We start from the raw sequence: 24,256 nt of genomic DNA, 5'->3' as shown, positions 1-24,256 counted from the left end.
TAAAACAATATATTTGTCATTTCATTCCAGTCAGCAAACATTTATTAAGTCTGATCCTGTGTGAGTAAAAATTTGATACATGGAGGGTGTCCCCAAAGGCAAGAAGCATATGATAACATGATTTTCAATGCACAGTTTACTAAGTATAATAATAACCTGCAAATGTCTGCAAACACAAAGAAAATAGTGTGCTTACTGTACAGATGAACAATTCACTCTTGATTTCAATTTAGTAGTTCTTCCTCTGAAAAGGTGTCTGGAGGTTGAAGAGAAGTGTGTTTAGCTTATTATGAGAAAACGTAATGGAAGTATTTTTAAAAACAAATTTATCCTGTTTCCTGATGGTTTTGGACATCCTGGGTTTCCAAAAGGAGGGTAATAAGTGTGTGAGGCTTCTTGGTGGATGGGGGAAGGCACAGAGTATACCAATGAGGGAAGGGAAGGAATGAACTACAAGACCAGAATCGCTAAAAGCAAATTGTTTCTCTTACCTCTAGCCTAATTCTCCTGGTGCCTGAACTGTAAGATAAACTTATTTGGAGGTTGCATTGTGTTTTTTAACCACGAGAGCAAAAATTCAAACAGTAAAAGTTGACTTTGGAGTTTAATAGAAGAATGGAAGAAAATAAAGAAAACAAAGCTGATGGTACCAAGTTATTTTTCTGGTCAGCAGTTTTCCCTCACACCATCCCCTCCAGGACTGGAGACTGATGGACTGGAATCTTTGGAGTGAACTTCCACAGGGAGCACTCACTCATGAAACTGAGGGCAGACAAGCTGATGGGGTTCACTAATTGTGCCTAGTGCTCCGGATTTTCTATAATCGTTGGTTGACTTTTCTTAGCACTGAAACAGGATCCAGTAAAAATAAAATAAAAGGCTGAAATAAGTGAAGGGGGATAGAAGAACAGTTGTAGGGACCTTCAGGGATTTCCATTGCCCACAGCTATGGTTCTCACAGTGGTCTCTAGACCAGCAATACCATCATCACCCGGGAACTCATTGCACTAGCACACTCAGGCTGCCGTAGCAAAATACCATCGGCTGCGTGGCTTAAACGACAGACATTCTTTTCTTACAGTTCCGGAGGCTGTAAGTCCAAGAGCAAGGTACTGGCCAGTTTGGTTTCTGGTGAGAGTGCTCTTTCTGACTCTTCCTCTTTTTATAAACCACCAATTCAGTCAGATTAGGAATCCAACCTTATAACCTCATTTAACCTTAATTATCTCCTAAAAGCCCTGTCTCAAATACGGTCACATTAGGGATTAGGACTTCAACGTGTGAATTTTGGGGGACACAATTCAGTCCAAAACACTTGTTACACATGAAAATTCTGGAGCCCCACCTCAGACCTATGGAATCAGAAATTCAGGGAACGAAGCCCAGCAGTTTGTGTCTCATTAATCCCTCCGGGTTATTCGCATGCACACTAAAGCCTGAGAAGTATGGGCCTCCAGGGAAAATTCTCAGCATTGCACTTAATTTCCTCCACGGTTTCTCCCATTTGTACTTTCCAGCCTCATTTCTTACTGTGTTTTGACACGAACTCTGCTTCTGCTAAACTACTTCTCACCGTGGCCTGAAAGATCATTCGTATTCTGTCCTCCAGACTCTTGTTTACTCTCACCAACCTCGAATTGTCTTTCAACCTCTTTAATGAAGCATCACTTCAACATCCCAGCCACAGTCATGTCTTCTTTCTCCAAATACCAAAAGCATAATTGTCTGAACCAATCATTTTCATATTTTACAGATTTTACTTTCTTAGAGTTCATAGGTTATACTTGTCTGTAATTTTAGCACAAGGCTTTGCACATAAAAGCACTTAAATCTTCAAAACATTATAGACTGTCCTGCTTATAACTCTTCTCTGTGACTCCCTACAACACTGGCCCCAATACAACACTAATTTGGGGCATCAAGCAGTCCCTTGGTCTCTGACATAATGCCACTTCCAAAGTTGTTTAATAATAAAAAAAATCATCAATATACTATTTGCTCTTTATTAAGTCCTTAAGTGCATCAAGACTTACAACAGGCACTTAGTATATTCCCTGATCAAATTCTCATAATCACCCTGAAATAGGCATTATGATCCCTCTTTGACTGAAAGACACTGGAAACTGAGGCAGAGAAGTTCAATGAACTCCCCCAAAGTCACATACGCGAGAAGTAGCAAGGCTGAAAAGTGTGAACATATGTTTCTCTGACTCAAAGCACATGCTTTACTTCTATGTTATACTATAGATGAAGAGATTTAGTTTGCTGTCAACATAATGAATTTACTGCCAAGAATCCCAGAGTGTATGGCTCTTGTGATAAAGATACTTCCAATATACCCTTTGTAAACTATCTTCTTTACCCCCAACACACACACACACAAGTCCTGAAGCACTGCTAAAAGTAAGCCATCGTGGAAAAAAAGAGCAGACTTCTTGAGACCAACAGATACTGTTAAATGACTACAGACAACAAACAGCTCTAAATTCTATCGCTCTTCTATATGCTATTTACCTGCAGACAGCCTTCAGAATTCTTTCATCTCTATGTTAGAGACAACTGAAGAACTCAAAGGGAATTACTTGAAAGTTCACAAGGAGCTTTGATAAACTTTTGCCCAAAGCAAATACTGATAATTACGCACTAGAAGCACTGACACACACACATATATGCATATAAAAGTTTTAAATCGCTAAGTTAGAAACAATGGAATTTTTCTGAAAAAAATGGTATTTCTTAGCTTCCTTCTGCAGAAAGAAAAAACAAGTGGTCATATTTTACTTTCACAGCTGCCCATGCTTTGAAGACTGGACTGTTAAGATAATAAGCCACACCTGTTGGACTGTTTAGGTAATTCCAATCACCAGCTAAGATAGTAATTAAAAGTAACATTCCATTCTCAGCCTACCTGGGGTGTTCAACAACCTGGACATCTTGCAGAAATAGGAGATGTACTGCTCACAGTACTCGGCGCTGCTGGTGATGGCGCTGATCTGGTCCATGGAGGCGCTGTAAATGAGCTGTGTCACCGAGTATTTTTCTGGGTTGTAGCCCACCACCGTCGTCTGCATCTGCAAATCATGAGACACTATCGTCCACACTTTGTCCTCTGTGGGGAGAAAAATGCCACGACAATGGGTCATTAGTATGCAAATGCATCTTCAAATGTCAGAAAATAAGTGAGCTATAATTTCACTGGTGTTTTCCCTGAACTGCTGTAGAACAGAGCTAAGGATAGTAATACTTAAAGTAACCCCTACCCTTTCTCACACTTAAGTTCTGCTTATATAGACAGAGTAGAAAAGTAATATTTTTTATTAAAAACAAACGCAAGATAGCTCCTGAAAATGAAACCAAATAGCCTGAGAATCTGGTTGATGCTCTAATATCTGCAGCATTGAATGTGAGGCCCATTGTGTTCCAAAGGCTTCCCGACTCTGTAATCCCTCACTCCTTCCGTAGAACAGTATTTGCTCCTTCCTAAAGGAACTACGTGCTCTCAAGCCTCTGGATCTTTGTACGTGCTGTTTGCTCTAATCAGAATATGCATACTCATCTTGTCAACAAATATTCTTTTCACCCTGACCTTTCAGTTATAATTAGACACTGCATGCTCTGTTACTGAAATGCTCTACACATGTGGAATGATGCAAATAAGTAATTATCTTGGTGTTTTGGATCCTGAAAATTTCAATATGTGAAAAGGAGAAGCATATATAAGATTGATGAGATTAAATTAAAATGGTATATAGTTCTGCATTTGAATTAGAAGCATCACTATGAACCCAGGATGATGTTATCTTTTTTAAAATGTAGATATATGTCTTAGCTCTGTCCACTGAAAAAGTTCCCAAACAAGGACCAACCTCTGGCACCCGACTGTCATTACTCAATACCATTTTCCATTAAGAGAAAACTAAGCTCCTGGAGAAATGGCTGATTCAGGGCTGGAAATGGATAAGAGGAGCCTGGAACATATTGTCACTTCAGAAACAAACTACTGGAGACAGAGAGTGGTTCAAAAAACCCCAGGGCCAAAGAAGGATGATTTTAATTAACATCAATAAGAATTTCCTGCAATGAATTAAAATACAGCGAGTATATTTAACTCCATGAATTTGTACAAAAAAAAGAAATGTCTAATTTTGGAAGATGCTAGGTAACTAACTCATTACTTTGAATATTGGTAAATAGAGGCAAAGAATCCAGCATTCAGTCTACCTTAGCTATGTGAGGTGTAATGTAACTACATACTTTCTTTACGGAAATATTTCAGCTCATAAATGAAGGCTAAATGATAAATGTTTTAACTTCTAACAAGTTAGTAGGATCTAAGTAGGACTATTCATGGTCACTAATATAACAAGTAAAACCGGAGGAGACGTCGTCCTGGGGATCAGGAGGGGCGGGCAAGTACACAGGCCTACCTGTGGAGGGGTGTGGACAAAACTCAGAGGTGAATTTCACCAAGCTTACAGACCTACCTGCCAACTTCTAGAAAATACAGGGGAAAGGGGAACATGTTAAATGTCACCAAAGGGAAACAGCGAAATCCATGCTGTGGAAAACTGTATACATCATACAATCTAGTTTTTCAACAGGTGAGTGATAAATAACAAAGGAAGAGAGAGAGACACACACACAGGAGAGAGACAGAGAGCTTTAGATTAAGAGAGATGAGAGATGTCCTGAACTTGCCCCTCCTGAGGTCTTCCTATTTCAGGAAATGGCAACTCCACTCGTCCAGTTCTAGGACAAAAGCCTTGGAGTCGCTCTCAACTCTTCCCTTTCTTCCACCTCCTCCTGCAGCCTGTCAGTGACCCCCGCCTGCACTACCTTCAATAATTATTCCGAATCTGGGCACTCCTCACCCCACCCCCCACCATTGCTCTGGTCGAAGCCCCAGGGCCGCTCGCCTGCATCCCACAGTAACCTCTAACCAGTCCCCTCTTTCCACCCTTGCACCCTCACGCCTACCTTCAACACATCAACCAGGCTGAGGTTTTCGAGCACAAGTCAGATTCTGACACAGCTCAGGGTCCTCACATGGCACCCGGTCTCATTCACAGACAAAGTCTAGTTCTTAGAATAGTGAAAGACCCTCCGAGATCCGGCTCTTCCTTGCCGCCCTACTAATCGCCCCCTTGCTCCTTTGGCTCTGCCTCCTTGGAGACTCGCACTTGCTCTTTCCTGCATCTAGAGCCGTCTTTCCTCAAGCCCACTCTTTCTCCAGATCTGAGCTCCAGTGACAACCTTCCCTTCCCGAGTCCCACCCCACCACAGATGCTCTCCATCTACCCGCCCAGCTTTGCTTTTCTCCATAACGTTTATCTCTATCTTAGGGCACATTTAAATTATTTTTAAATGTCTGTCTCCCACCTTTAGAAGGGAAGAAAGCAGGGATTGTTTCAATGCTATATGCAATGTATTTAGGATGGTAATTGACATATAGCAGGTCTTCAAAAATATTAGTTGAATAGAAGAATGAATTAATTAAAATAAACAGAATACAAATACTTAATCTAGGAACTTTTAAAAATCGCTTTGGTTCAAGTTCTGCCGAGACTATCCTTAGAGACTGTGGACAGGCCACTTCACTCCTCTGAGCCAGAATCGCCCTTCATCTGTTACAACATGGCTCTCTATGAAGACTTCCCAGCGTGCTGTTCTTAAATTGATTAAAAGAAGTTCAGTTATGGTGTCCCCTGTAGTTATTTTCTATAGATAATTGTTTTTCCAGTTTTGTCTTTGGCCTGATCAGAACTGCCTTCCTTTAGTTCCTCTGATACAGCAAGAAAAGTTACAATATATTTTGGTAATTCTGTCACTTTCTGACATGATTCTGAAAACAAACTGATTGTCATGTATATCCAGACCTTCAGATTTACCTTCACCTAATTAAAAATTCGTTAATTGAATTAGGTTACTTCTATCACTTTTCTGTTACAATAAGTCTATGGCATAGAATTCTCAAATGTTTGACACCACTGACTTTTTCCTCCCTCCCTCCTTCCTCTCTTCTTTCTTTCCCTCCCTCCCTGCCTCCTTCTTCGTTTCTTTCTCTTTTTCTCTTCCTTTAACTTCTGATGGAACAGCATTCTAATCTGACCCTCCTTTAAACATCATAACCCCCTTTTTATATATACAAAATAGGTTAATAAAGGCAAACATTAACTAAGCAAGTAAAACACAATGATCACCAATTATGGTCACTGTCAATAACTTTAAAAAGACTAACCAATTTGTTAATGTTGATGAATCTCTAACATTTTGGTCCTGGTGACTTCTTGACCCTAAACTCTAGTTCCAGCCATCTCAGCACACACATTTCATCATCAAAACCCTCCCTGTACATTATATCTTTATATTTGTTTTATAGTCCACTCATTCATTCAACAAATATTATCATGTACCTACTTACTATATGACCAGTACAGATCTAGGCACCATGGAAACCACAGCAAAAAAAAAAGCATTCATAAATTTTTGCAGCTTACATTCTTACATTCTAGTGGAGAAAACAGATAATAAGCAAAATTAAAAGAATACATATATATATATATATATATATATATATATATATATAGTTAGCCAGTGATAATGGCGAGGAGGAAAACTAAATCAGGGAAGGGAAGAATAGGCTGTGTGTACAGGGATTGCATTTTTAAACACAGAGGAAACCATAAAAGCCCTGAGAAAGTGACATTTCAATAAATAAGGTAGCTATCCAGCAAGCCACGTAGATGTCTGGGGAAAAGTATTCCAGACAGAGGGAATGAAAATGCAGATGTTCTAAATCTAGAATATTCCGGATGTCCTTCAGGTATACAAGAAAGCCAGTGAGTGACGAAAGGGGAGAGGAGCAGAAGTTGAAGGCGGAAATGTAATGAGAATGAGTGGATTGTGACCTTACAGTGAGATGGAAAGCCACTGGCTTTGGAAGGTTTGGAGCAAGTGAAAGTAGTTTGCTTTAACTTCATCTTTGACATACCATTCTTTGCTGCAATAAAATTATACTTCAGAGGGGTTTGAAAAATAATATATATATGTACCTTTATAAAGATTTAAAACTTTCTACAGTGTCATGGCATTATAAAAGGTAATATATAAGCTCTATTTTGATAGCATAAAACAATTACTGTTGATGCATCTTACAAATTATTTGTTAATGCTTGCATATTACACATTGCGATGGCTCCTTTGGAGCTATTAAATCTTAAATGACAAATGGATATTAACAATTTTGCAGATATCCAGCATCTAGAAGAAAGTTATGCTGTATAGATTTTTCTTCACTAGTATCATAAGTGGAAAAATTAAAAATCTTATTCCCATATTCACAGTGTGTTTATATAGCATGTATTGTAAGATATGTGTGTAATGCAAATAAAAACTAATGTGTATGGAAAGTTCTAATTTCTGCCACTGTCCGTTTTCATGAAGAAGCAATTGACAAGCTAGTGTATTTCAAATATTCTTTTTGGATCAGTGTGCTATGAAAATGGCCTTTGTGATTACTTAGTGCTTAGTATCTGTCGCATCATGCAATTACATATTTAAAAACTGTCACATTGTACATTGTTTTAAATATAGCTGATTTAATGATATGTTTCAAATACTGGGGTACATCTGGAACATACTGTGGGAATACCTCCCTCTCCTTGGCATTTACAGGGTCCTCAAGATTACCCAGCTTAGTTGTGTTGACATATGTACATTAGAAAGGTCGCTCTGCTACCTGTATCAGTGACCCCATATCCTTATCCTAACTGTAATTCTCAGGTAATTCACTTCATGAGAACTCAATTCCTGGCACAGTTGGAGTTATGACCAGGGCCTGATAAAGCCAGGAAATGACCAGTGAAGAAGGCAAAGAATTACTCCTCCCAGAATATAACCAGTTTCTTCATCATACATATGGCTTTTCTTTGACTCTTTTCCATGTTATTTATCCATATATAAGCTGAAGTTCACATTACAGAGCAGGTCTTTATACAGCACATTTTAATTAAAGTCCAATCTGAGCTAAATCCAGTGGAAAAAAATTTTGTGTCCCATACATCTGAATATGCATCTAAGTGTTTCTGATTTTCAAGCAGCATCATGGTTCTGGTTTTTGACCAATTTGTCAATCTGGGAGCTTTTTACACCTTTATTCAAATTAACTCTGAAATGATCTTTAAATTTAAGGGAATATTATATTATAAATTACCTAAATTTAAAATGGTGTATAAAGCTTGTTAGGTGGGCCTCAGCAACATCTCCTTGTGGTCCAAATCCCTGAGCAGCCCTATTACCTATTACAGTAATTCTACAGGAATGACGTTGGGTCTCTCACTCTGAGAGTAACACAACTGAAACTGAACTATAATACATGCCTCACCTAAGATTTTCCATATTGCATGTAAAACTTGGCCTGCTGCATAAAACTAGTGAATTCAATTTTGTACATCCTTAAATTTCTTCTCTATATCTCATAAACTGCATTCTGATAACTAGGTTTGTGGTTTTCTTTGAGCATAGAAGTCTTAATAGTTATTATCCTGATTCAGTAAATCAACAACTGAACCTCAACTATGAGGAAGATATGAGCAAGGATCGCCAATGAAACACTATAGCATCAATAAGAATTGCTTACATGTTTGTAGCCTTACAGGACAACACAGCCAAGGGAAGAAGCCTACCATTTAAAAGAAACCATGTTCTCATGTGAAAAATTTTGAGTTCCACATAGTATCAAGATGATGTCATTTTAGAGAGCATCCATTTTGAATCTCTTCAATTAGAGATTAAGAAACCAAGTGTAATAGAGTTACCACATGACCCTGCAATCTCACTCATATATCCAGAAAAGACAAAAACTCTAGTTCAAAAGGATACATGCACCCCAATGTTCACAGCAGCACTACTTACAATAGCCAAGACATGGAAACAACCTAAGTGTGCATCAATGAATGGCTAAAGAAGATTTTATATATATATATTATAAAATAATATATCTATAAAATGGAATATTAGCCATAAAAAGAATGAAATATTGTCATTTGCAACAACATGGATGGACCTAGAGATTATCATACTAAGTAAAGTGAGTCAGAGAAAGACAAGTATCACATGATATCACTTATATGTGGAATCTAAAAAAAAAACAAATGAACTAATTTACAAACAGAAACAGTCTCACAGACACAGAAAACAAACTTTCTCAAAGGGGAAAGGGTGGGGGAAGGGATAAATTAGGAGCATGGGATTAACAGATGCACTACTATGTATAAAATATACAACAAGGATTTACTGTATAGCACAGGGAACTATATTCAATATCTTATAATAACCAATAATGGAAGAGAATCTGAAAAAGAATATATATATGAATCACTTTGCTGTACACCTGAAACTAACACAATATTGTAAATCAACTATACTTCAATTAAAAAAAAAAGTGTCAGAAGTGATAAGTGGCTTGACCAAATGAATACGAAAAGTTAGTGCCAAAATAATGGAAACTTTGCCCCCTAATTCTGGATTTAGTGCTCTTTTCACTACACATGTCTTTGACCCAGTGGTGATATGCCTGGTGACATGTCAAAATATTTATTGTCTTCCCCACAGCACCCCACTAATTTTCAGGGGAATATAGACACTATTTTAGAATTTTTAAATATTATTTTAAATTACAATACAAGTTATTACATCAAGAAAAATGTTATAAAATCATGAATACATTCATAAACCATTACTGAGTTTTTGATCTGTTTCAGCACGATGTTAGGTTCTGGAAGTACAAGGATGAAAAAGACTTGAGTTCCTGTCCTCAACAAGCCTGTAGTCCAATGCAGGGGAGAAAACATTAAGCTTGAAATTGCAAATTGCGAACAGGTGCTAAAACAGATATATGCACAGGGTCTTGTGAGTTCACATGGAAAGTCTGTATAACCCAGCTTTAGACAGCTATAAGTGACCCAAGAGGACATGGCATTTTCAGTGAATGATGAAGGTTAAATAGGGATAAGCCATATGAAGATGGTGATAAAAGCAGTTTCATTCTTCTTATAGCTCAGACCAAATACCTTGGAGACAAAACGTTCACTAAATGGGATCTGGATCAACTGGAAATTGAAGGGTCTGGAATGGTGAAGTATAAGATTGCATTCATAACAATTGCATATGGGTTGAAAGTTCTAGTAGATCGTCACGGTGTAGGTGTTGAAATGCTGTGGAGATGGACGATTAATTTATATTTTAAAAAATATTTCTCCAAAGGCATATAGGACAAGCCCACAGCTAACATCATACTCAACAGGGAACAGCTGAAAGCTTTGCCTCTAAAAATCTGGAACAAGTCAAGGGGAATATGATTAGGGATATACCTAGGCTTTAATTTGATATTTGATGTTATATTGCTTAATCTGGGTGTTGTATACAAACTAGAAATACTTCATATTGAAACAAACAGTTAACAGGTACCTTATTTCAGGTAAACTTTATATGAATTCCAGATTTGCAACAGTAATAATCTAGGAAATACTGGTCATTTTACATGAGCTATGTGTGCTTTACTGCATAAGTCACAGAACAATTTCTTATATAGTTGCTTATCCAAAGTATTAAATAATTCTACAAACTATGTTAGGTTATAATGATGGTAGGCTATGATGGTTTTTTTGTTTTTGTTTCATTTTTTAGTCATTTGTCAGAGGATCTATTTGAAAATTTCATCAGTCTTCCAGGCAGATAAGTTTAAAGACCATTAATTTTATAGACCATTATTTTGTTTAGAAGGTTTTCTCAATAGTTATGATCCTATTGACACAATTTAACTTATTAGAAATTTCTGGTGTCATATTTTTCTCCCCCCAAATACATTTTGTGTGAGCATTACAAGCATCTCTGTAACCTAGACCCTAATATCATAGAGGTCATTTCACCGTGGTGGGCTTCGATGGTTTGAGCCACTCCATAATGCCTGCTATGCATGCAGCTCAGGTGGCATAAGCAGCTTCAATCGCGTGTAGAGAAATAAGGTATATAAAGCAGACGGAAACCCTGCAGGAGCACAGAGGAAATGAACTAAAAGTACAGCTGATGTTCTGCAGGTGGTGGAAATGTTGATTATTTTTATGCTCACAATTCCAGCTCACAATTCCAGCTCAAAAATGGAGTGTTGTGAGCAAGTATAAATAATGGTGGCTCATTCATACCCACCTGAAGAACAATCTGGAGCCTATGTATATCGTTTTTCGAGGAAGACATTAGCTATTTTCTGGGAAGAAGAATATTTGTTAATGTTTTTGTTCCACTGTAGAGATGTTAACATTCTTTTACAATACGGCTAGAGTTACTGACTGCATTTATATGAATACTTAGACAAGCTAATCTTCCCTTTTTCTCTCACACTGGGTAGAGATGTAGTTGGTGTGTATTTGATAGTCTGGAGTTCATCTCTGTGGCAATAAGAAGATTTCTATCCTGTGTAGCAAGGAAATGTTACTCTTCAATTTGTGTTGCTTACAATGGTAATTAGATTTTGATCTGAGTTCAAACTTGGATACTAGGTAAACGTCATCTTGGATCAATGACTGACCATTTCTGTGGACCTTTCAAGATAACACTTACTTCCTATTATTTAAAAATACCTTAAAACATATTGCACACACTTGGTTAAAAAAAATCACTTCAAGTGTTTACCACACTGACCTAGCTGTAGTTCAAATATGCCAGGCACTTATGCTTTAAGGCTTCTGCATGGCTGTTTCCTCTGCCTAGAGGAATTTTTCCAGATGGTCTCAAGGCTAACTCCCTCGCCTCCATTAGTCTTGATTCAAATGGCATGTTCTCCTTGAGGTCTGTGAAGTCTATCTTATTTAAACTTACAGCCCACTCTGTCCCTTCCCTTCTCTACACCCAAAGCACATATGTATGGCCTTTGAACATAGTATACAATTTACTTGCTTGTTATTTTTATCGTCTGTCTCCCTACCCCACCTTCCTCATAGACTATAAACTTCAATATATCAGTGAATTTTTAAAATAAATTTTGTTTACTCATGAATCTTAAATTCTTAGAATAGTACCTAGAAGTCTGCAGAAGTTCATAAATATTGTGCTAATAATATACCTTAACCCTTTCTTCACTTAGTTTCCAACAAATCTCTATCACAATCATCATCAGTGATTTGATGGTATTTGGTAGTATGTATCCATTTGATATATACTGACAAATGTAAAACAGATAGCTAGTGAGAAGCAGCCGCATAGCACAGGGAGATCAGCTCAGTGCTTTGTGACCACCTAGAGGGGTGGGATAGGGAGGTTGGGAGGGAGACGCAAGAGGGAGGAGATATGGATATATATGTATATGTATAGCTGATTCACTTTGTTATAAAGCAGAAACTAACACACCATTGTAAAGCAATTATACTCCAATAAAGATGTTCAAAAACAAAAAAAAAACCGAAATACAGTTCATGGGCTTATAGATCCCATCAGATAGTTCTACAATTTATTAAGCTTCAAAAAAAATAAACATTTAGAAAGTCTTTACAGGTGGAACAAAGTGATATTTGAAATTATAAAATCCTGGTACTGTACTTGCAGTATTTACAAGATTTTTTTAATCTTGTAAACTGCAAGGATTTTTTTAAAGAGAAACATGATAATACATCCAAGATGCAATAAGCTTCTTAAAACCATCATCATTTTCTTTCTGGGTTGAACAGTAAGATAATAATCATTCTGTGCTAAGTGTGTGCACATCTTACACAGCAAGAGATCCTGAACATGGGAGTTTCATTCATCAACAACTTGCTTTATTCCAAGCACTGTTCTAGGTCCTGAGCACATGAAGGCAAATAACACGTGTGGCATGCCACCAAAGAGCTAGTGGGAAGAAGGTACACAAAATAAGTAATTCCTGTACAACCTGAAAAAATAACTTACTTTTCAAGCAACTGCCAGAATCATCCAAGTAGTGAGATTTAGCATATAAACCATAAACCCACTTATGACCTACATCACATCCTTTAACATACATAACACAATCTTTAAAATTCTCTGCTATTGTATTTACATATTTTTTTATTGTTGGGAGATTTTATTTCACTGGCACTTAGTTTAAACCTAAGCTGTATCAGGCTAACTTGAGAAATTATATTCTTCCTGAAGTTTCTATCCAAAAAGCTTTGATGTAGCAGAAAACACACAATTGAGAATGACAGCTTGATTCGCTATTAACAGGATAGAATCTCATAAGATGGCCCTTCCTTTCATGTTGATCCTAGCTCACATTACTGTCTGCTCCTGAAACTTGAAAAGATCCCAGCAATTTACATTTTGGGGGCACTAAGGGCTGTGGTTTAGGCGATGTCCCATCAGAAAGTTTGTGGCAACAGAAACAAACTCACAGACATAGAAAATAAATTTATGGTTACAAAAGGGGAAGTGGGGGGGGATAAATTAGGAGTCTGGAATTAGCAGATACAAACTACTATATATAAAATAGATAAAGAACAAGGTCCTATTGTATAGAACAGGGAACTATATTGAATATCCTGTAATAAACCATAATGGAAAAGAATATGAAAAACAATATATATGTACATGTATACAGATACATATTTATACAGATAATACAGATAATATTTATCACCTTGGAAGAAAATCCCCAAGTAATCAACTCCTTTGAGTATTTAATTTTCCCCATTAACTCAGTTTCTATTCACTGAAGCAGCCCTATTGTGAGGAACATTAGCAGGACAGTCTGACAGATTAAGTTCCTCCGTGAGGATAATTCGCTAGAAATAAATTTTTAGGGAAAGAAAATCCTTGAGATAGCAGAATTAACATATTCAAAGGACCTAAAACTGGTGTTCTCACTTCAATTTTAACAGAAGTACAAATGTATTAGGTGATTTCTCTTTTTTAAAAAAAAATGATTCTCTGAGAAACTAAAATATTAAAGCTCCTCTAAACCCAGCAAATTCTCCCCCACTGCCAAGAACACTCCCACCTGCCCTGGCTCTGAGTCCATCAAGTCTCAGCTTTTAAGTACTTTGCTAGAAAATATCACCCACTTCCCAAGCCCCAATATCAGATCAAGTTCAGATTAGATATCCATCCATCTCCATCTGCCTCCCTAACAACCCATGTTTACCATTGGGTTTGCATTTCTCATATCGTATTTGGAACATATTTGTCGTAACCACAACTCTGCTGTCCCTGAGGCAGAGTTGGATACCACTGTCATTGCTGAATCCTTATTGCCTAACAGAGTACCTGGTGTAGGTACTCAAGTGCTCAATACATACTTGCTGAACTAATGAAGTGGCACAGAGTTCGACACTAGGCTCAAGAAGCAGACGCAGCTGAAGGACGTGGGGTGGGGTTCAGACTGAGGAGCCATTCTGCAAAGGGTCTGAGACTGAGGAGCTGAATAAGATGCAAAGGATGATAGAAAGCCAACAGGGAAGCAGTACAGTCAGGCTTCTGTTTTTGAAGGATCCCTCTGGATTGGCTTTTGGGAAGATGGCTGAAGAGTAAGACACGGAGATCACCTTCCTCCCCACAGATACACCAGAAATACATCAACACATGGAACAACGCCTACAGAACACCTACTGAACACTGGCAGAAAACCTCGGACCTCCCAAAAGGCAAGAAACCCCCCACGTACCTGGGTAGGGCAAAAAAAAAAAAAGAATAAACAGAGACAAAAGGATAGGGACGGGACCTCCACCAGTGGGAGGGAGCTATGAAGGAGGAAAAGTTTCCACACTAGGAAGCCTCTTCGCGGGCAGAGACTGCGGGTGACGGAGGGGGAAAGCTTCGGTGCCGCAGAGGAGAGCACAGCAACAGGGGTGCGGAAGGCAAAGCGGAGAGATTCCCGCACAGAGGATCAGGGCCGACCGGCACTCACCAGACCGAGAGGTTTGTCTGCTCACCCACAGGGGCAGGCGGGGGCTGGGAGCTGAGACTCCGGCTTCGGTCGGAGCACAGGGAGAGGACTGGGGTTGGCGGCGTGAACACAGCCTGCAGGGGGTTAGTGCTCCACGGCTGGCCGGGAGGGAGTCCGGGTAAAAGTCTGGACCTGCCGAAGAGGCAAGAGACTTTTTCTTCCCTCTTTGTTTCCTGGTGCGCGAGGAGAGGGGATTAAGGGCGCTGCTTAAAGGAGCTCCAGAGACGGGCACGAGCCGCGGCTAAAAGTGCGAACCACAGAGACGGGCATGAGACACTAAGGCTGCTGCTGCCGCCACAAAGAAGCCTGTGTGCGAGCACAGGTTACCATCCACACCCCCCTTCCGGGGAGCCTGTGCAGTCCGCCACTGCCAGGGTCCAGGGATCCAGGGACAACTCCCCCGGGAGAATGCACAGCGCGCCTCAGGCTCTTGCAACGTCACGCCGGCCTCTGCTGCCACAGGCTCGCCCCACATCCGTGCCCCTCCATCCCCCCGCCTGAGTGAGCCAGAGCCCCCGAATCACCGGCTCCTTTAACCCCGTCCTGTCTGAGCAAAGAACAGACGCCCTCCGGCGACCTACACGCAGAGGCGGGGCCAAATCCCCTGGGAGCTGTGAAAACAAAGAAGAGAAAGGGAAATCTCTCCCAGCAGCCTCAGAAGCAGCAGATTAAATCTCCACAATCAACTCGATGTACCTGCATCTGTGGAATACCTGAATAGACAAGGAATCATCCCAAATTAAGGAGGTGAACTTTGAGAGCAAGATTTATGATTTTTTCCCCTTTTCCTCTTTTTGTGAGTGTGTATGTGTATGCTTCTGTGGGAGATTTTGTCGGTATAGCTTTGCTTCCACCATTTGTCCTTGGGTTCTATCATCCGGTTTTGTTTTTGTTTTTTTAATTTTTTCTTAATAATTTTTTATTTTAATAACTTTATTATATTTTATCTTACTTTATTTTATTGTACTTTATCTTCTTTCTTTCTTTCCTTCCTTCCCTCCTTCCTCCCTCTCTCCCTCCTTCCTTTCTTTTTTCCTTTCTTTCTTTCTTCTACTAATTCTTTCTTTCTAGTTTTTCTCCCTTTTATTCTGAGCCGTGTGGATGAAAGGCTCTTGGTGCTACAGCCAGGAGTCAGTGCTGTGCCTCTGAGATGGGAGAGCCAACTTCAGGACACTGGTCCACAAGAGACCTCCCAGCTCCACATGATATCAAACGGCGAACGTCTCCCAGAGATCTCCATCTCAACACCAAGACCCAGCTTCACTCAACGACCAGCAAGCTACAGTGCTGGACATCCTATGCCAAACAACTAGCAAGACAGGAAGACAACCCCACCCATTAGCAGAGAGGCTGCCTAAAATCATAATAAGGCCACAGACACCCCAAAACACACAACCAGACGTGGACCTGCCCACCAGAGAGACAAGATCCAGCCTCATCCACCAGAACACAGGCACTAGTCCCCTCCACCAGGAAGCCTACAAAACCCACTGAACCAACCTTAGCCACTGGGGACAGACATAAAAAACAACGGGAACTACGAACTGGCAGCCTGCAAAAAGGAGACCCCAAACACAGTAAGATAAGCAAAATGAGAAGACAGAAAAACACACAGCAGATGAAGGAGCAAGGTAAAAACCCACCAGACCTAATAAATGAAGAGGAAATAGGCAGTCTACCTGAAAAAGACTTCAGAATAATGATAGTAAAGATGACCCCAAATCTTGGAAATAGAATAGACAAAATGCAAGAAACATTTCACAAGGACCTAGAAGAACTAAAGAGGAAACAAACAATGATGAACAACACAATAAATGAAATTAAAAATACTCTAGATGAGATCAATAGCAGAATAACTGAGGCAGAAGAACGGATAAGTGAGCTGGAAGATAAAATAGTGGAAATAACTACTGCAGAGCAGAATAAAGAAAAAAGAATGAAAAGAACTGAGGACAGTCTCAGAGACCTCTGGGACAACATTAAACGCACCAACATTCAAATTATAGGGGTTCCAGAAGAAGAAGAGAAAAAAGAAAGGGACTGAGAAAATATATGAAGAGATTATAGTTGAAAACTTCCCTAATATGGGAAAGGAAATAGTTAATCAAGTCCAGGAAGCACAGAGTGTCCCATACAGGATAAATCCAAGGAGAAACACGCCAAGACACATATTAATCAAACTGTCAAAAATTAAATACAAAGAAAACATATTAAAAGCAGCAAGGGAAAAACAACAAATAACACACAAGGGAATCCCCATAAGGTTAACAGCTGATCTTGTAGCAGAAACTCTGCAAGGCAGAAGGGAGTGACAGGACATATTTAAAGTGATGAAGGGGAAAAACCTGCAACCAAGATTACTCTACCCAGCAAGGATCTCATTCAGATTTGATGGAGAAATTAAAACCTTTACAGACAAGCAAAAGCTGAGAGAGTTCAGCACCACCAAACCAGCTTTGCAACAACTGCTAAAGCAACTTCTCTAGGCAAGAAACACAAGAGAAGGAAAAGACCTACAATAAGGAACCCAAAACAATTTAGAAAATGGGAATAGGAACATACATATCGATAATTACCTTAAATGTAAATGGACTAAATGCTCCCACCAAAAGACACAGATTGGCTGAATGGATACAAAAACAAGACCCATATATTTGCTGTCTACAAGAGACCCACTTCAAACCTAGAGACACATACAGACTGAAAGTAAGGGGATGGAAAAAGATATTTCATGCAAATGGAAACCAAAAGAAAGCTGGAGTAACAATTCTCATATCAGACAAAATAGACTTTAAAATATAGACTATTAGAAGAGACAAAGGACACCACATAATGATCAAGGGATCGATCCAAGAATAAGATATAACAATTGTAAATATTTATGCACCCAACATAGAAGCACCTCAATACGTAAGGTAAATACTAACAGCCATAAAAGGGGAAATTGAGAGTAACACAATCATAGTAGGGGGCTTTAACACCCCACTTTCAACAATGGACAGATCATCCAACAAGATGGACTTAATTGATATTTATAAGACATTCCATCCAAAAACAACAGAATACACATTTTTCTCAAGTGCTCATGGAACATTTTCCAGGATAGATCATATCTTGGGTCACAAATCTACCCTTGGTAAATTTAAGAAAACTGAAATTGTATCAAGTGTCTTTTCCGACCACAACTCTATGAGACTAGATATCAATTACAGGAAAAGATCTGTAAAAAATACAAACACATGGAGGCTAAACAATACACTACTTAATAACCAAGTGATCACTGATGAAATCAAAGACGAAATAAAAAAATACCTAAAAACAAATGATAATGGAGACACGACGACCCAAAACCTATGGGATGCAGCAAAAGCAGTTCTAAGAGGGAAGTTTATAGCAATACAATCCTACCTATGAAACAGGAAACATCTTGAATAAACAACCTAACCTTGCACCTAAAGAAATTAGAGAAAGAAGAACAAAAAAACCCCAAAGTTAGCACAAGGAAAGAAATCATAAAGATCAGATCAGAAATAAATGAAAGGAAATGAAGGAAATGATAGCAAAGATCAATAAAACTAAAAGCTGGTTCTTTGAGAAGATAAACAAAATCGATAAACCATTAGCCAGACTCAGCAGGAAAAAAAGGGAGAAGACTCAAATCAATAGAATTAGAAATGAAAAAGGAGAAGTAACAAGTGACACTGCAGAAATACAAAGGATCATGAGAGATTACTACAAGCAACTATATGCCAATAAAATGGACAACCTGGAAGAAATGGACAAATTCTTAGAAATGCACAACCTTCCGAGACTGAATCAGGAAGAAATAGAAAATATGAACAGACCAATCACAAGCACTGAAATTGAAACTGTGATTAAAACTCTTCCAACAAACAAAAGCCCAGGACCAGATGGCTTCACAGGCAAATTCTATCAAACATTTAGAGAAAAGCTAATACCTATCCTTCTCAAACTCTTCCAAAATACAGTAGAGGGAGGAACACTCCCAAACTCATTCTACGAGGCCACCATCACCCTGATACCAAAACCAGACAAGGATGTCACAAAGAAAGAAAACTACAGGCCAATATCACTGATGAACATAGATGCAAAAATCCTCAACAAAATACTAGCAAACAGAATCCAACAGCACATTAAACGGATCATACACCATGATCAAGTGGGGTTTATTCCAGGAATGCAAGGATTCTTCAATATACGCAAATCAATCAATGTGATAAACCATATTAACAAATTGAAGGAGAAAAACCATGTGATCATCTCAATAGATGCAGAGAAAGCTTTCGACAAAATTCAACACCCATTTATGATAAAAACCCTGCAGAAAGTAGGCATAGAGGGAACTTTCCTCAACATAATAAAGGCCATATATGACAAACCCACAGCCAACATCATCCTCAATGGTGAAAAACTGAAACCACTTCCACTAAGATCAGGAACAAGACAAGGTTGCCCACTCTCATCACTATTATTCAACATAGTTTTGGAAGTTTTAGCCACAGCAATCAGAAAAGAAAAAGAAATAAAAGGAATCCAAATCAGAAAAGAAGAAGTAAAGCTGTCACTGTTTGCAGATGACATGATACTACACATAGAGAATCCTAAGGATGCTACCAGAAAAGTACTAGAGCTAGTCAATGAATTTGGTAAAGTAGCAGGATACAAAATTAATGCACAGAAATCTCTGGCATTCCTATACACTAATGAAAAATCTGAAAGTGAAATCAAGAAAACACTCCCATTTACCATTGCAACAAAAAGATTAAAATATCTAGGAATAAACCTACCTAAGGAGACAAAAGACCTGTATGCAGAAAATTATAAGACACTGATGAAAGAAATTAAAGATGATACAAAGAGATGGAGAGATATACCATGTTCTTGGATTGGAAGAATCAACATTGTGAAAAGGACTCTACTACCCAAAGCAATCTACAGATTCAATGCAATCCCTATCAAACTACCACTGGCATTTTTCACAGAACTAGAACAAAAAATTTCACGATTTGTATGGAAACACAAAAGACCCCGAACAGCCAAAGCAACCTTGAGAATGAGAAACGGAGCTGGAGGAATCAGGCTCCCTGACTTCAGACTATACTACAAGCTACAACAATCAAGACAGTATGGTACTGGCACAAAAACAGAAAGATAGATCAATGGAACAGGATAGAAAGCCCAGAGAAACCCAGGCACATATGGTCACCTTATCTTTGATAAAGGAGGCAGGAATGTACAGTGGAGAAAGGACAGCCTCTTCAATAAGTGGTGCTGGAAAAACTGGACAGGTACATGTAAAAGTATGAGATTACATCACTTCCTAACACCATACACAAAAATAAGCTCAAAATGGATCAAAGACCTAAATGTAAGGCCAGAAATTATCAAACTCTTAGAGAAAAGCATTAGGCAGAACACTCTATGACATAAATCACAGCAAGATCCTTTTTGACCCACCTCCTAGAGAAATGGAAATAAAAACAAAAATAAACAAATGGGACCTAATGAAACTTCACAGCTATTGCACAGCAAAGGAAACCATAAACAAGACCAAAAGACAACCCTCAGAATGGGAGAAAATATTTGCAAATGAAGCAACTGACAAAGGATTAATCTCCAAAATTTATAAGCAGCTCATGCAGCTCAATAACAAAGAAACAAACAACCCAATCCAAAAATGGGCAGAAGACCTAAATAGACATTTCTCCAAAGAAGATATGCAGACTGCCAACAAACACATGAAAGAATGCTCAACATCATTAATCATTAGAGAAATGCAAATCAAAACTACAATGAGATATCATCTCACACCAGTCAGAATGGCCATCATCAAAAAATCTACAAACAATAAATACTGGAGAGGGTGTGGAGAAAATGGAACAGTCTTGCACTGTTGGTGGGAATGTAAATTGATACAGCCACTGTGGAGAATAGTATGGAGGTTCCTTAAAAAACTACAAATAGAACTACCATAGGACCCAGCAATCCCACTACTGGGCATATACCCTGAGAAAACCATAATTCAAAAAGGGTCATGTACCAAAATGTTCATTGTAGCTTTATTTACAATAGCCCAGAGATGGAAACAACCTAAGTGTCCATCATCGGATGAATGGATAAAGAAGATGCCTCACATGTATACAATGGAATATTACTCAGCCATAAAAAGAAACGAAATTGAGTCATTTGTAATGAGGTGGATAGACCTAGAGTCTGTCATACAGAGTGAAGTAAGTCAGAAAAAGAAAGACAAATACCGTATGGTAACACATATATATGGAATTTAAGAAAAAAAAATGTCATTAAGAACCTAGGGGTAAGACAGGAATAAAGACACAGACCTACTAGAGAATGGACTTGAGGATATGGGGAGGGGGAAGGGTAAGCTGTGACAAAGCGAGAGAGAGGCATGGACACATATACACTACCAAACATAAGGTAGATAGCTAGTGGGAAGCAGCCGCATAGCACTGGGAAATCAGCTCAGTGCTTTGTGACCGCCTGGAGGGGTGGGATAGGGAGGGTGGGAGGGAGGGAGACGCAAGAGAGAAGAGATATGGGAACATATGTATATGTATAACTCATTCACTTTGTTATAAAGCAGAAAGTAACACACCATTATAAAGCAATTATACTCCAATAAAGATGTAAAAAAAAAGACCCCTCTAGCTGTTATTTGGAGAGTAGATTGGAGGGGATAAGCATGGAAGCAGACAGGTAATGCGAACCCCTGAATAGAGATGATGGCACTGGAATCAGGGTGGTGGCAGTGGAGGTGAGGCGGATGAGTTTGAAATACATTTGATAGAAACAAAGAAACAGAAATTAGTGATTGGATATGGCAGGTAGCAGGCAAGGTGGCGGGCGCAGGGTGAGTGAAAAAGTGTGTAGAATGACTGTCAGCTTTCTAGCTTAAATGAATGGGTAAATGGAAGAACACATTTTGCTGGTGGAAAGATCAAAAATTCCGTTTTTAAGTAGTAGCATATAATTGCATTTAGTGTCATGGAAATGAATGAGATAACTGAGGGGAGATGTTTAGAAAGAGAGCAAAGAGAAGAAAAGCCACGGCAAGGCCTGGCGAGCTCCAACTTTTAGAGGTCATTGAGAGAGAGAGTCTTCAAAGGAGACTGAGGTCAACGAAATCTTGTAACAGACAAGGCACATCCTTAGTATCTCTCCTCTCTACTCCATCCTCAGCGACTACAACTTCTGAGGAGGGTCTCAGGGCAGGTAATAAGGTAAAAAGGTAAAGGCACCACGAATGGTTCAGCTAAAGTACTGTGTGCTAAATGATCAAGTGTTGGCTATAATTGGAAAAGCAATCGGAGAAATGAGATAAGGCTGCTAAGTTATTATGGGAAACAAGATGAAGAATGCTCTTCAGTAGATAATTTGCTTCCATCGAATATGTTACTTCAAATGAGATGACGTACATCAGTAGGGAATATTTCAAAACACCTCACGTTTTTAAATGTCCCTATAAAGATCCCAAAACTTTTTCAATTCATAAGTACGAGGTACACATCGGATACAGAAACATTTATATCCAGACCTGCATAACATTTCCAAAATGATGCTTCTTTGGAGATTGGAAAATAAGGCGTACAATACAATTGCATGCATAAATTGGTGAATCATTTGAATGCTGAGGTTAAGAGATGGTAAATACAGATCACGGTTACTAAATCTAGATAGGAGTCACAAAGCAAAGACAGGAATACATAAAAAGTTTACTGACTATAGCTGTTATAGGACAGGAGCTGACATTAAGAGTAGAGAAAATTTATGGGAATATTCATTATCTCTTTAAGAGACTTATTTTGAACTTGTCTCAGATCCTACCTGTCTGCCTATCTTAGATCCCTGAAAACAATCTGGGTATTTCTACACTTGACCTGCACTCAGGACTTTGACACCAGGCAGAAGGCGGTGTGTGGTGAGGGTGGGAGGGTGCAGGGAGCTCATGAGTCTCGCTTTTCTCTCCTCTCCCTGTCTTCTATCTCTCACTCTCTTTTTTACCTCAAACTCACTTCTTCTATTTCTCTTTCCTTTCCACTCTGTTTTCTTCTTTTCTCCTCTCCTCTCTCTTTTTCACACACAGAAAGGCTTTTCTTTTTATTGTGTGGCAAGAACTTTGTTTTTAAGCACATTTTTTCTTACTCTATAAATTACTTTAGTTAATTTCTGCTTTTGACTCTGATAAAATATAACTTTATACATTCAAGAAAAATGCTTTCTTCCTTTAAAATTGCTATCTTGCTAAGAGTTTCTAAAAATGTAATTTGAAACTCAAAACTGAGTAACAACTCTCAGTTCTAGTGAATATTTACCCTCCCTTCACTGGAGCAACTGGACTTGGTCTGAAGCGTCACCAGATGACTTGGAAGGGATAGAGAAGGGATGGAGAAGGGAAGAAGCTAGAAAGAAAACGTATCAGATAGTATTGCCAAGCATGTTCTATGTTCCAGTGGCATAACTTACGTATCATTATATAGATTGTATGTTATTTATTCAAACCCCTCACCAAAGGCTACCTTTTTGCTCTATAAAATCTTGCTCATTGGGGTGTATGGTAAGAGGTAAGATTTGACAGCTAGAGGGCTGGGAAACTCTCCTGCCACCAGGCAAGCCATTGTCAGCTCTAGGAGCCAAAGATCAGAACCCAGCCACCAGGAGGTGGCAAATCCTCTTGACCTGTGACTGTAGGAGCTGGAGGAGTGATGTGGGTGATGAAACACCACTTTAACACGTCTCAATTAATCCCTCTGCATCTGTCTCCTCACTGTACAATGGAGATTATCACAGTACCTGCCTACCTGATGAAGTCGTTTTGAAGAATAAATGGGAAAATACACAAAAAGGACAAAAAAGAAGAGAGCTTGTCTCAAACCAGCACTCCCTGTCTCAACTATTGTTGGTGTTTTGGGCCCTTCTCTTCCTTTGTCAACCTTTAAAATTCCCAGGAAACAGGAATATTAAAGCTGGACACAAACGAAATAGTCTGAGGTAAAAGCGTTCAAGGGACCATCTTCATAAACTCTTACATTTGGACCTTTCAGAATGCCTTATCTCAAATAGTGGGATTGCATGTGGAATAACTGAAGACAATAATAAAAACAGCTAACGCCAGTATTATTTATGAACCTGGATAGTCTTCTCACCAGTTTCTCATTTAATCCTAACACAATTTTACATGATAAGTCCTTTAAAATTAATACTTTATAATTGAGGAAGAGGAGGTTTCCAAAGACTAAATAATTTACCCAAGGTTACATTGGT

The 24,256-nt window shown here is 38.8% G+C and overlaps 1 protein-coding gene across 3 annotated transcripts in view; it reads right to left on the bottom strand.

The window, feature by feature from the left end:
- The window catches only part of CNTNAP2 (contactin associated protein 2), a 2,029,937-nt gene that overhangs the window by 671,343 nt on the left and 1,334,338 nt on the right, over positions 1–24,256 (bottom strand). For all 3 annotated transcript variants that reach the window (XM_067747291.1, XM_067747290.1, XM_067747289.1), the window contains one exon: positions 2,909–3,109. In XM_067747291.1, the coding sequence (XP_067603392.1) occupies positions 2,909–3,109 (201 nt within the window). The remainder of the gene's footprint in view (positions 1–2,908; positions 3,110–24,256) is intronic.

Source organism: Pseudorca crassidens, chromosome 8 (genome assembly GCF_039906515.1).
Source record: "Pseudorca crassidens isolate mPseCra1 chromosome 8, mPseCra1.hap1, whole genome shotgun sequence".
Lineage (NCBI taxonomy): Eukaryota > Metazoa > Chordata > Mammalia > Artiodactyla > Delphinidae > Pseudorca > Pseudorca crassidens.
Note: the sequence above shows the minus strand (reverse complement) of the source record. Positions and strands in the feature narration are given on the sequence as shown.